The following is a 14,755-nucleotide window of genomic DNA, read 5'->3' as shown; positions in this document are numbered from 1 at the left end:
AAAGAAAAGAGACATGATGTAGTGAGATGAGTAATGAAGTATTGGAGCAAGATAAAAATCACAAAATGAGAGTTTTGGATCAGGAGGTGAAATATGCGACAGACGGGAAGGAAGGAATAACAACAGATAGCCGATGTATGAAAGACAAAGTAAAATATTGTTTGAAAGAGGCAGTAACACTATGGTTGACAGAATATAAATGTGACTTGTACATTGGTCCAAGTTGAGGGAGTCGTTAAGAAAGGCATATGATGGATAAAACGTGATAACCAAAGTAAAGAATACACTGAAACTGATGAGTACAGGAAAAGTTCCAGGCACAAATGAAATAACAACACAACATCAAAGACCTTGGATAAGCAACATTAGAATTGATAACAGAGGTTAGATATTAAATATCTCCCAAAAGATGCATTCCAAAATGACTTGAGGCCCTCCTTGTTTTTTAAAATTGGCTGTGCCTCATCACTGAATCCGTACAGTGTGGTAACAGGCTATTTGGTCCATTGAATCCACACCGACCCTCTGAATAACATCCCACCCAGACTCACTGCCCCAGCCCTTTAACGCTGCACTTACCACAGCTAACCCACCTAGCCTGCGCATCCCTGGACACTATGAGAAATTTGGCATGGCCGATCTACCTAACCCGCTTATCTTTGGACTCTGGGTGGAAATCAGAGCACCTGGAGGAAACCAACGCAGAATTTGCAAACTCTACACAGTCACCCACAGCTGGAATCGAACCTGGGTCCCTAGCACTGTGAGGCAGCAGTGCTAGCAACTGAGCCATTGTGCCACAAGAAGCCTAAAGCAAAGGAGTGTACTCATTCTAGATCTATAAGTTTAATAAGTGATTTCATTAAAGTGATCTTCACAATCATAATAGAAATAAATAACACATTTAAAGCAGGCATTGGTGAAACAGTCTGTATTTAAATGGTCTGGTGTCAGAACACGAGGGAATATTTTACCAGAACAAACTTTAAAAATGTAATCAATATCTTGTGCGTCATAGACTACAAATAACATTCAATCGTGTTTATCATCGAAAGTTACCAGACATGTTGTCGAACTGTAATATTGCTAGTAAAGATGTGAGACCCTAATTGGGACCAACTAGAATGTATCAGCCTAGAAAAGGAATGATCAGAGACATTTCAAGTGACAAGTAGTACAAGAGAGCTCAGTACTGTGCCTAAGACTATTCAAAGCAATAGAGAAAAGCTATTGAGATCACTTCTCAAAAACAAAGTGAAGGGCAGCAGAAAGAGTTTACCTTGGTATAATTGGACGATTGCAGAGTGGTGGGTGATGTTGGACTTCCAGAGCAGGCAGCTGATATTAAATATCATTCAGTATTTTGGCTAAAGTTTGTTGCAAATACTTCAGCATTTTCTCTGGCATATGTGGTGGGCTCTCTATAATGGAGAATGGAATATTTGTGGAACTTCCTTCTCCAGACTTGTTTAATTGTCCATCACTGCTTACAACCGAATGTGACAGGATTGCAGAGCTTAGATGTGATTCATTGATTCTGGAATCACTTAATCCTGTCTACCACTGCTTTTGTTGTTTGGCATGCAAATAGTTCTGGGTTGTAGTTTCATCAGATTGACACTTCATTTTTATGAAGGCCTATTGCTGCTACTAGCATGCTCCCCTGCACACTTCATTGAAACAAGATTGATTCCCTGGCGTGACAGTAATGGTTGAGTGGTCTACAGTCAGGAGTAAGTTAAGAGTCAGTTAAGATAAGAGTCAATATTTACATTAGATCTTGCGAGATCTCATGACATCAGATTAAGTACAGGTACCAAAACCTCTTGATTACCACATACACCAGCCCCACATCTGTTGAATCTGTACTCTACCATGTTGAACTCCATTTAGATGAAGCACTAAGAGTGACAAGGGCACAGAATTAGTGTCATATCAGACTCTAAACATGAATTCTGTTTCACTTTCCATTGATGCTGCCAGACCTACTGAGATTTCCAACATTTTCCACTTTTACTTCAAATTTCAAAAATCTGCAATATTTTGCTTTTGTAACTTATAATGCTGACATCTGCTCAGTGTTTCTAAAGTTTTCAGCACATAGACTTGTAACAGTTCTCTCAGAGTTCACAATATTTAGTACATAATTTCACAAATATTGTGTACATAATGTAGCTTTAAAATGAATATTTTTAAATGATCAAGGGTCATGTTCAGCAAGACCCTTTAAAGTGACTTCTGAATGTAAACCTTTATTTCAGATTTTTCATAACGTTTACTTATGTCAGTAGTCCTGTTTCAATAGGGTTAGGCTAAGTGCATTTTTTCCATGTTTTGACTTCGTCCATATCAATTTCTATGTATTGGCTTCTACATTACATTCTGAATAAACAAAGTTATTTTGCAAACTCAGAATATAAACTGAAGGCCATGCTTTTGCTTAGGTAACAAACTCACTGAAAACCTCTCAAAATATCACATTTTGAGTAAGTAGATATCTAATTATGAATAATCTAATAATGCTAATTTCTCAATTTATAAAGCAATAAGTATACAGAGAGCCAAAAACCATATGAAAATATAAAGCCAAAATAGAAAACCATGCTTCTTTTGTAAGATGATGTAAAACTACATATTAGGGCAAATAAAGGAATGGAGTACATAAATTATCCCATTCACAAAAACAGAGTCTCTTTATTCCCATAATTTATTTATGCAGTAGCTAAATAGTGAACCCTCTCTCTATTACTTTCCCTTCACATGCGCCTGTGAGTGGACAGGTTAAAAATCTCCATGGGTTTTAGGTTGCTGATTACCTCTAAAAGCATCACCTTTCAGTCCAAGAAGTTTAAATCTTTCAGCAGGAGGTGTAGCAAAATACTGCTTTTGTTCTTCGGAATATCTTTCCTCTACATCAATGATATCTCTGTAGGTCCAGTCTTGCCAGTGAAAGTTAAACCTTTCAAGTAATTGGATCTTTTTCTCATTTGTTGACACACAGTCTACAGGTAGCTTCTGCTCAAGGGCTTGGTCCTGGACATCTGGGAATATCAAGACTCCTCGTATTGCAAACCAGCCCCCATAGCGTGGATGAATGCAGACTCCAGTCATCTTCTGGAAAGAAACATTTTTTTCCTGTTAAATGCAAGGTTATTATTGTTTTATCTTTTCTCTTTCAGTTTCACAGCTAATGTGGTGCATAGATGACCAGCTACTAGATCTTTCTCAATGACATTGTATAAACTGCCCATTGAAGACATTCAATTCCTCAAAAAAAAAGAGTTATTTCTTGCTTCTTGCAACAAATCATTTTTCCTGTATCACTTTACAGATCTTCATGCATTTCCATGCCAATACAGATTTATTTTGCAGAACAAAGAAACTCATCCATAGCAGATATGAAAAGCAACAGGTCCTAGGCCTCCAAAGCCACTCCAACTATTTGCTGGAAATTGCGCAACCGCAGCTTAGAATCTTGCACAACATTTTCAGCACAAATTGACCTGCCCATTCCAATGTCCGAAATTCAACCATAAACCATAGGAGCATAAATTAAACCATTCAGTCTATCGAATCTGCTCTGCCATTTAAATTATGGCTGATAAGCTTTTCAACTCCATTCTCCCACTTTCTCCCCATAACGCTTAATCCTCTTGACAATCAAGAACCCATCTATATCCGTCTTAAATGTACTCAATGACCTGGCCTCCACAGCCTTCTCTGGCAGTGAATTCCATATATTCGCCATTCTCTGGCTGAAGAAGTTTCTCCTTATCTCTGTTCTAAAAGGTGTTCCCTTTACTCTAAGGCGATGCCTTCAGATCTGAGACTCTCCTGCCAATGGAAACATATTCCCAACATCCGCTCTGTACAGGCCATTCAGTATTCTGTAAGTTTCAGTTAGATCTCCCCCATATCCTTCTAAATCCCATTGCGTATAGCCCCTTAGTCCTCAAACATTCCTCATATATTAAGCTTTTCAGTCCTGGGATCATTTTTGTGAACCTCCTCTGTACCTGCTCCATTGCCAATATATCTTTCCTGAGATATGGGGCCCAAAACTGCACACAGCACTCCAAATCTGGCCTGACCAGAGCTTTAGAGAACTTCAGAAGTACGTCACTGCTTTTATATTCAAATCTTCTCAAAACAAATGCCAAAGTTGCAAATGACTTCCTAACTACTGACTCAACTTGTCAGTTTATCTTGAGAACACTCTGAACTAGAACTCTCAAGTCTCTTTGCACTTCAGACTTCTGAATTTTCTCCCCAATTAGAAAATAGTTCATGCTTCTATTCTTCTGACCAAAGTGCATGACCTCACACATTCCCATGTTGTACTCCGTCTGCCACTTCTTTGCCCACTCTCCTAACCTATCCAAACCCTTCTGCAGCCTCCCCACCTCCTCAATACTACATGGTCCCTTGACCTATCTTTGTATCATCTGTAAATATAGCCAGAATGCCCATAGTTCCTTCATCTAGATCATTAATGTATAAAGTGACAAGCTGTGGTTGCACAGACCCTTGTGGAACACCGCTTGTTACCAGCTACCATCCTGAGAAAGACCCTTTTAACCACACTCTCAGCTTTCAGCCAGACAGCCAATCTTCTATACATGCTAGCACCTTGCCTCTAACACCATGCGCCCTTATCTTACTCAGCAGCCTCCTGTACGGCACCTTGTCAACGGCCTTCTTGAAGTCTCGCTGACTTTGCCCTATTTTACCAAGTACTTCCAAGTATTCAGAAATCTCATCCTTCACAACGGACTCTAAAATCTTACCCACGACTGAGGGTAGTCTAATCGGCCTGTAATTTTCAGTCTTTTGCCTCACCCCTTTTTAAACAGGGTTGGCATATTAGCGAATTTCCAGTCCTCCGGGACCCTCCCTGACTCTAGCGATTCCTGAAAGATCACCACTAATACCTCCACTGTCTCTTCACCCAACTCCTAAAGAACTATGGGATGTAGTCCACGAGGTCCTGGTGATTTATCCACCTTTAGGCCAGTTTTTCCAGCACCTTGTCGTTGGTGATGGCCACCATACTCCACTCCGTCCCCAGACTCTCTTGAATTTTCGGGATATTACTCATGTCTTCCACTGTGAAGATTGATGCAAAGTAATTATTTCAGTTCCTCAGCTATTTCATTGTTCCCCACTAGTATCTCTGTCATTTTCCAGTGGTCCAATGTTCACTTCTGCCTCTCTTTTGTCCTTTATATATCTAAAGAAACTCTTACTGTCTTCCTTTATATTACTGGCTAGCTTACCCTCTCATTTAATCTTCTCTTTCCACATTTTTTTGTTGTTGTCCTCTGTTGGTCTTTGTAAGCTTCCCAGTCCTCTGGTTACTCACTGCCCTTTTCCACATTATATGCTTTCTCTTTTGCTTTTATGCTATCCCTGACTTGCCTAGTCAGCCACGGTTGCTGTCCCTGTACCATACTTCTTTTTCCTAGGGATGACTTTTTGCTATGTCTCCCGAATTACTTCTAGAAACTCCTACTATCGCTGTTAAGTTTCTCTCCCAGTCAATTCTGCCCAGCTCGTTCCTCATGCCTCTGTAGTTACCCTTATTCAGCAGTAATACCATTATCTGATTCTATCTTCTCCCTTTCAAGTTGCAGAATAAATTCAATCATATTATGTTCACTGCTTCCTTAAGGGTTCCTTCACCTTAAGCTCCCTTAATCAAGTCTGCCTCATTGCACAACATTAAATCCTGTATTGCCTGCTCCCTAGTGGGCTCCACAACAAGCTGCTCCAAAAAGCCATCTCATAGACATTCCACAAATTCCTTTTCTTGAAATCCACTACCAACCTGAATTTCTCAGTCGACGTGCATAATGAAATCCCCCATGATCACTGTAACTTTGCCTTTCTTACGTACCTTTTCTATCTCCTGGTGTATCTAGCATCCAGCTCCTGACTACTTTTTGGAGGCCTGTCCATAACTAGGGTCTGGGGAGCATAAGGGAGGTGGGGGAGGTCGAGCTGGAGAGTCAGTTGAATAGTTACTCATTAGTTAGATTAACTACTTAATCGTCTAACTTTGCTTGAGTGACTACTTATTTCAGAATAATTTCAGTGAATTTCCAATTTAAATGGAGACTTTGAGGGGGTCCCAGGTGTTATGGAATTGCCAGCAGCATGTTCAACTTCCCTGGCAATTCCCTCACAGGCATCCTACCGATTCAGAGACATCAATGACCATTTATACAACTAGTGGATTACAGGGGTTAATAAGCTGTAAGGAAGGAAGAAGAGGAGACAGAAGAGACATGAGCCCACTCAGCCTGATTAGCAAACTCAAAGTGAACCAATTGAACCACTGTTTTTTTAATCATTCTATTGAAGTTATTGTGACAAACTTAATAAATTCTGTGAAATTTGTGAAAACATACTTATATAATCAGGACTGAGGAACTTTTAGATCAGATGTCTCAAACTCTGCTTATAATTGTAATTGACTTGCATCTTATGATTAAAATTAAATTGAACACTCTGGGCTTAGTTGAGGGACAAATGCTGGCTGAATTAACAGGAGTACCCCAATCATCTTCAAATAGTTGCACTGAATCTTTTATATCTAGTAATAGACATCCTAAAGATAATGCTACACAAATCGTCAAACCAATAAATGGTCAGGTTTTCATTATTTTGTTCAAAATAACTGCAATCTGAAAAATATCCTCAGGAAAGTTTGTACTTTCTCCATTAATTCCACAAGCATTATTTGGCTTAACTAAAACCAGATGATGAAAGTGTATTGCACCCCATGAGCTTGCATTCATAATTACATAAACATTACAAAAGCCACACTAGGTATAGGATGTTGTCACAATCTACTGTTTTGAACCAAGACTGTGGAAACATTTAACAAGTCAAGGTGGTAAGTTGGAAACCAGAGATGGGTTTGCAAACACAGCCAAATTCAGAAAATTGGAGGGTACACAATAACATGTAGAGCTAAAGAAGGTCCTGAAGAAGGGTTACTGGACTCAAAACATTAACTCTGCTTTCTTTCTACAGAAGCGGCCAGACTTACTGAGTTTCTCCAGCAATTTCTGTTTTAGTTTAATAAGATCGTGTCTGATCTGATTGTGTCCTTAGCGGTACTTTCCTGTCTGCTCCCGGACCATTATTATTTACTCCGTTGTTGATGGAGGGTTTCAGTGACTTGTGGTAGATTAAAGTAGCAGGTTGCAAGGTTCAATATTTTTCAAACGTGTTATAATGACCAATTTCAGAATAATGACTCTTCAGAAGCTGTTGCACAGGTATTTTGTTTTAAAAAAAAGAAACTAGTTTCCAAGAGACAATGTCCCTTGATGAGAAACCCTGAAAAAGGAAATGTGCTGTTACTAGAAATTTGAGGGAAGAAAGCTTTCTTTACGGTTGTCAGAAACTACAAAGTAAAAAGAAAACCACCTTATGAAGAATCATTCAAATAAAGGTAATATGCTGTGGGTGCTGAAAATCTGAAACAAACAGAGAATACCGGAGGAACTCGGCAGGTCTGGCAGCATCCGTGGAGAAAGGAACAGTATGAACGTTGAGAATCTGGTATGACCCTTCTTGAAACTTCGTCTAAGTTTGGCCAGTGAAAGGCCAAATACAGGCTGGCGCAACAATTCACAAGTCTAAGTTCCAATCTTATCAGAAATATTTTTAATGAATCATTCAAAATTTAGCAAATCACAGTGTTCCTTCTTCACAGAAGGCCTCACCCTTACTTTTTCTCCCCAGGGATTTTGCTGCACATCCTTCATTTGATAATAATAGGCTGCTCCAGCCACATGTGCAGCTGTCTGTACCAAAATCTTTGGCTTTCGATTAGGAAACATCTCAAAGTCATGTATGGTTTCAATCCTGTGATCAGAGAAATTCTAAAGCAAGAAAAAGGAGAAAAATGTTTCTTAATGTACAAATTATAACGAGTCAAACATCTGATGTACAAAATACATATATATTTTAAAAAGAAAACTTGTTCAATTATTCACACCATTATCTCTTCAACAGCTACATAAATACCTAATAATCTAAACACAAATTTAGATTTAAATGGCACTCCACCAATGAGGTTTCATCTAATTTTGGCCGACTCGGCTCCTTTCCTCCCTTGTGGACGGAGTCAAACCACCATTCACCCTAATACTTAGCTCTCCATTATGGTTTCTGATTCTGTGTGTCCATGACAGTTAAAATACGTTTTGCATTGGAAGAACAATTAAAATGGAATCTGTGTTCAAGCAGTCTGAATTGAGGAATGCAGATATCTTAGACGGTAGTTGTAAGTGGTAAAGATAGAAGGGGAGAGGTTCTTGGAGGTTTTTTTTATTATTCGTTCATGGGATGTGTACTTCACTGATTGGACGAGCACTTATTGTCCTTCACTAGTTACTCTTGAGATGGTAGTAAGTTGCCTTTTGGAATTGCTGCAGTCTATTTGGTGTAGGTACACACAAGGTGTTAGGGAGTGCCAGGATTTTGAGCCTTTGACACTGAAAGATTGGCAATAGGGATGATGAATGGCTTGGAAGTGAACTTGCAGGTGGTGGTCTTCCCAGCTATCTGCTGTCCTTATCCTTCTAGATGGTAGTGATCGTGCATTTGGATAGCGCTTTCTAAAGTGTCTTGTATCTGCAATGCAGTAGGTGGTACACTGTGCTGCCACTGTGAATTGATGGTAGATTGAGTGAAAGTTTATGGGTATGGTATTAGTCAAGCAAGTTGGATGGTGTCAAGTTTTAAATGTTGATGGAGCTGTATTCATTCAGTGAGGAGTATTCCAGCACACTCCTGGCTTATGCCTTATACATGGTGGACAGGTTTTGAACAGTCCAGCTTTGACTTCCTCACTGTTGGATTACAAGCTTCCAACGTGCTTTTGCAACCAGAATATTTATATGAGTCAATCGATCAGATTTTTGTCAACAGTAACCCCAGGATGCTGATGTTGAAGGATTCAGTGGTGGCAATGCCTTTGAATATTAAGATGTCCTGGTGAGATGGTTAATTGCCTAGCACTTGTGAAGAACATGAATGTTAATTGCCATTGGTCAGGTCAAGCCTCTCCATAGTCCAGGTCTTGCTGCATTTGGCTTGGATTGCTTCAGTATCAAAGGAGTTACAAGTCAATCAATATACCTACTTCTACCCTTTCTGATGGAGGGAAGGTCATTGAAGAAGTCGTTGAAGAAGTTGGGCCTAGGACACTATCCCAAGGAACTCCGGCAAAGTGGAACTGAGCTGAGATGACTGATTTTCAACAACCACAACCATCTTCCTTGGGGGGAGAAAAAAAGGTGAGAATTTTAAAAGTCAAACTTAAACTAAGAGGCAATGTAGGGAGCACAGGGTTACCCTTGAATCCTTGGTGGTGTAAGTTAGCCCTTGGGTGGCAACGTTTTGGATGAGCTCAAGTTTATAATTAATAAGACACACATGTAGTGCATTGGAATACTTAAATCTGGAAGAATCAAATGCATTGATGGAGGTTTCAGCTGTATTAAGCTGTAACATTATTAGGCAATGTTACTGAGGCAGAAATTTAGCGATGGCATGGTATTGGAAAAAGCTCAACTCAAATATGACACCCAAGTTGCAAATTATCTGGTTACATCTCAGACAATTGTTGGTTGAGAGATGGAACAATTGAACTGGAAACAGATTTGGTAGAGAAGACCAACACAATGGCTTCAGTATTCCCAATATGTAATCAGAGGATATTTCAGGTCAAGGGGATAACATAAAATACAACACTCTGAACCCCTAAGTCTCTTCAAATATCTTTTCAGTGAGCTACCTATTTTAGTTCCATGCTAGTATAAAATTTAGCATTCCTCTGTTTAAAAAAAAAGCATCCTGCTGAAACTTTTAGCTTGTACTCAACAGAGCAGAATCACAAGAACAGCAAGTCAAGTCAAATGAGTAGGTTCCTCCAATTATTGATATTCTCTAAGAATTGGAACGTTTGAGATTCTGTCCTGATGAGACACAAAATGGAAAAAGTGTTTAGTATACCTATTTGTTCACAGTATTAACTTTTGAAAACATTAAATGAAAAGGTGTTCTTTACTTTTTTCAGAAGTGTAAAATAATGAACAACACACTCATCTATAGGGTCCCGAACTGTGGCCCACAGCATATCTGCAATGTAAGGTTTGAAGGCTTTCTCAAACATCTGAGGTGTACTGAGGACAACAAAGGCCAATGTGTCATCTTGGTACTGAAGGTGAAAAGAGGGCTGTACGAAAGCGTTGTACCAAGCAATCTGTGAAAGAAAATCAACAAAGTAGTTGTAGGCAAACCAACAGGAATAAACAAGTGGGGCTAAAGAAAAGCAATACAAATAAGCGCTTTAAAAATTAAAAGTTTTCATGGGCCTACCAGACCATAAGACTGCTCTCTTATTACAGGTGATGATTCAACCATGCCTCAGGTGAGAGGAGAAGTCAAGGAGAGTTCTTCATGGCAACCTCAGCTGGTGCAGAAATTGAACCCACCCACCCAGCACAAACTGGTCCTCCAGCCAACTGAGCCAACCAAACACCCCACCCCCCCATATTAAAAATTAGCTGAATAATAAAAATAGGAAATCATGAGCACATGTTTGGGTCATACTTCTGCCATACTAGCAGCTGCACAGCATTCAAGTATCTCTCACCCGCGCATTTTTTTTTTTTACAAAGAACAACTTACCATAACTTAATGAATTTTCTACACTTACTGAGTCCTTCAATGGCTATGACATCCAAAGGTTGTGAAAAGCAGCTTATAAATGCTCTTTTTTCCAGCTCTAAGTTATTTAAATAGTAGTGAACATGGTGAAAATGATTGAAAACGCAAATTTACAGAAAAACTAAGATTTCCAGAAATTATAAACAAACCGAAACATGGTTGAGGGAGCGACAGGACTGGCAGCTCAATATTCTGGGGTTTAAATGTTAATGGAAGGATAGAAAGGGAGGCAAGGGAGTGGCGTTTTGATGAGGGAAAACATTACTGCTATACTTAGGGAGGATATTCCTAAGGGATCATCCAGTGAAGCTATATGGGTGCAACCTCAGGAATATGAAAGGGGATGATCATCTTGATGGGATTGTACTATAGGTTCCTCAGTAGTCAGCGGGAAACTGAGAAGCAAATGTTATTCCTGGAAGGGGATTTTGACTTTCCAAACATAGACTGTGAATGCCATGGAGTTAAGGGGTTGGAAGATGAGGAATTTGTTAAATGCGTTCAAGAAAATTTTCTTCAAATTGATAAGTATGGTGGCTCAGTGGTTAGCACTACTGGCTTACAGTGCCAGGGACCTGGGTTTGATTCCACCCTCAGGTGGCTGTCTGTGGGGAGTTTGCACATTCTCTATGTGTCTGTTCCTTTGGGTGCTCTGCTTTCCTCCCACAGTCCAAAAAATGTGTAGGCTAGATGGATTGGTCATGCTAAATTGCCGACAGTGTTCAGGGATGTGCCGGTGGCTTATGGGGAATGGGTCTGGGTGGATGATCATCTTGATGCTCTGAGGGTCGATGTAGACTTGGTGGACTGAAGGGCCTGTTTCCACACTGTAGGGAGTCTATGAAGTAGATGTACCTACAAGAGAAGGAGCAAAACTTGGCCTTCCCTTGGGAAACAAGGCAGGGCAAGTGACTGAAGTCTTAGTGGGGGAGAACTTTGAAACCAGAGACCATAATTTTATTAGTTTCAAAGTAGTTATGGTAAAGGATGGGCCTTGAATAAAAAAGTTATTGGAGTAAGGCAAATTTCGATGGTTTGAGACAGAAACTTTCAAAAAGTAGACGAGAATAGACTGTTCATAGAACAACAGACAACCGGCAAGTAAGGAGGCTTTCAAAAGTGAGACGAGTTCGGAGGTAGTATGTCCCTGTTAGAGTGAAGGGTAAGGCTGGTAGGAGGAGGGAACAACAAATGAATAAAGATATTAAGGCTCTGGTCAAGAATAAGAAGGAAGCACATGTAACGTAAACACAACTGGGATCAAGTGAATCTTTTGAAGAGCATAAACGGTGTGGGGCATTCTCAAGAGGGAAGTCAGCGAGGCAAAAAGGAGATATGAGAGCCTTGGCAGAGAGCATTAAGGATAATTCAAAAAGATTCAACAAGTAAAGTGGGAGAGAGGGGGAAGGCGGACTGAAGATGGATAGAGGAGAAGATAGGTGGAGAGGAGAGTATGTGTGGGGAGGTAGGGAGGGGATAGGTCAGTTTGGGGAGGACACACAGGTCAAGGGGGCAGGCTGAGGTTAGTAGATAGGAAATGGAGATGCGGCTTGAGGTGGGAGGAGGGGATAGGTGAGAGGAAGAACAGGTTAGGCAGGCTGGGACGAGCTGGGCTGGTTCTGGGATGCAGTGGGGGGGGGGGGTGGATTTTGAAGCTGGTGAAATCCACATGGGAACCCTGCAGCCCAGTGGTATCAAAGCGGAAAATGAGTTGCTGTTCCTGCAACCTATGGGTGGCATCATTATGGCACTGCAGGAGGCCCAGGATTGACATGTCGTCTAAGGAATGGGAGGGGGAGTTGAAATGGTTCGTGACTGGGAGGTGTAGGTGTTCTGCAAAGCAGGCCCCAAGCCTCCGTTTGGTCTCCCCAGTGTAGAGGAAGCCACACCATGTACAGCGGATGCAGTATACCACATTGGCAGTATGTGCAAGTGAACATCTGCTTGATGTGGAAAGTCATCTTGGGGCCTGGGATGGGGGTGAGGGAGGTGGTGTGGGGGCAGATGTAGCACTTCCTGTGGTTGCAGGGGTAAGTGCTGGGTGTGGTGGGGTTGGAGGGCAGTGTGGAGCAGACAAGGGAGTCTCGGAGAGAGTGGTCTCTCCGGAAGGCAGACATGGGTGGGGTGGGAAAAATGTCTTTCGTGGTGGGGTCGGACTGTAGATGGCGGAAGTATCAGAGGATGATGCATTGCATCTGGAAGTTGGTAGGGTAGTATGTGCAATAACCGCCCCAAGAGTATCCCCCTCATCCTCACATATCACCCCACCAACTTCCGGATACAACGCATCATCCTCTGATACTTCCGCCGTCTACAATCCGACCCCACCACGAAAGACATTTTTCCCACCCCACCCTTGTGCGCCTTCCGGAGAGACCACTCTCTCCGAGACTCCCTTGTTCGCTCCACACTCCCCTCCAACCCCACCACACCCGGCACTTTCCCCTGCAACCGTAGGAAGTGCTACACCTGCCCCCACACCTCCTCCCTCACCCCCATCCCAAGCCCCAAGATGACTTTCCACATCAAGCAGATGTTCACTTGCACATCTGCCAATGTGGTATACTGCATCCGATGTACACGGTGTGGCTTCCTCTACACTGGGGAGACCAAATGGAGGCTTGGGGCCTGCTTTGCAGAACACCGACACTCGGGTCGCAGTAAACAACTACACCTCCCAGTCACGAACCATTTCAACTCCCCCTCCCATTCCTTAGACAACATGTCCATCCTGGGCCTCCTGCAATGCCATAATGATGCCACCCGTAGGTTGAAGGAACGGCAACTCATATTCTGTTTGGGAACCCTGCAGCCCAGTGGTATCAATGTGGGTTTCACCAGCTTCAAAATCTCCCCTCCCCCCACTGCATCCCAGAACCAGCCCAGCCTGCCTAACCTGTTCTTCTTTCACCTATCCCCTCCTCCCACCTCAAGCCACATCTCCATTTCCTACCTACTAACCTCAGCCTGCCCCCTTGACCTGTGCATCCTCCCCAGACTGACCTATCCCCTCCCTACCTCCCCACGCATACTCTCCTCTCCACCTATCTTCTCCTCTCTCCCTATTTATTTCAGAATCCTCTCCCCATTCCACCCCCCTTTTCTGATGAAGGGTAAAGGCCCGAAACATCAGCTTTTGTGCTCCTAAGATGCTGCTTGGCCTGCTGTGTTCATCCAGCTCCACACTTTGTTATCTTGGGGGAAAAGTATTGATGTTTTGAAAGCATTACAGAAGACAAGGTGCTGGAGGTCTTAAAAACAGAACCTGAAGAAGTGTATCCCAGGATGTTGTGGGAAGCTGGGGAAGAAATTGCCGGGTCCCTTAGCTGAGATATTTGCATCATCTACAGCCACATGTGAGGTGTTGAAGGACTGGACGGTGCCCGATATTGTGCCTTTTTTAAAAAAAAAGATGGTAAAGAAAACCCTGAGAACTGCAGACCAGTGAGTCTGACATCAGTGGTTGGTGAAAACTGAAAGAACTGCGGATGCTGTAAATCAGGAACAGAAATCGCCGCAAAAGCTCAGAAGGTCTGGCAGCACGTACGATGAAGAAATCAGAGTTTATGTTTCAGGTGGAGTGACCTGCATATAGACACGCCATGAATAGTGACTGAATAGGAAGGAAATGGGGACGACAGGAGGGTTTGCTGCAGGTTTTTAGGGGAAACATTATTCCAGCAGTCTACCTGTCATCACTGCCTAACCTGGTTCCATCAGGAAGCAAAGACTATTAGGCAAACAACCTCAAAACATTTCTGAAGCGTCCCGACCCGAAACGTCAACTTTCCTACTCCTCTGACGCTGCCTGGCCTGCTGTGTTCCTCCAGCCCCACACTATGTTACCACTTACTCAAGTTAGCTTTACCTTGAATGGGGCACACTGAAAGCCGAGTGGACCCAACCACTCACTCAACTGCAGATGTATTTCAACCGCCATAACTTCACCTCCCTGTGATGCAAGAGGGAAATACAACTACAACTCCCAAGACGCTCTGCACCAGAT

General features: G+C 42.0%; 1 protein-coding gene across 1 annotated transcript; it reads right to left on the bottom strand.

Moving 5' to 3' along the window:
- Positions 1–916: 916 nt before the first annotated feature.
- On the bottom strand, positions 917–14,755 carry mmachc (metabolism of cobalamin associated C). The gene is made up of 4 exons (XM_048538945.2): positions 14,618–14,755; positions 10,088–10,282; positions 7,743–7,895; positions 917–3,114 (listed from the first exon to the last, which is right to left on the bottom strand). The coding sequence occupies exons 1-4, from the start codon at positions 14,687–14,689 to the stop codon at positions 2,782–2,784; spliced, it is 753 nt and encodes a 250-aa protein (XP_048394902.1). The 5' UTR covers positions 14,690–14,755; the 3' UTR covers positions 917–2,781.

The sequence above is a fragment of the Stegostoma tigrinum genome, chromosome 8 (assembly GCF_030684315.1).
Source record: "Stegostoma tigrinum isolate sSteTig4 chromosome 8, sSteTig4.hap1, whole genome shotgun sequence".
NCBI lineage: Eukaryota > Metazoa > Chordata > Chondrichthyes > Orectolobiformes > Stegostomatidae > Stegostoma > Stegostoma tigrinum.
The sequence above is the reverse complement of the archived record's forward strand: the minus strand, read 5'-3'. Positions and strand labels throughout refer to the sequence as shown.

Coding starts and splice junctions, on each gene's coding strand:
- mmachc (XM_048538945.2), bottom strand. CDS start 14,689: ATGGCGGTTGAAATACATCTGCAGTTGAGTGAGTGGTTGGGTCCACTC. Junction 10,283..14,617: donor TTCAGTGTGCCCCATTCAAG/GTAAAGCTAACT, acceptor TTTCTTTCACAG/ATTGCTTGGTACAACGCTTT. Junction 3,115..7,742: donor AAAATCCCTGGGGAGAAAAA/GTAAGGGTGAGG, acceptor GTTTCTTTCCAG/AAGATGACTGGAGTCTGCAT.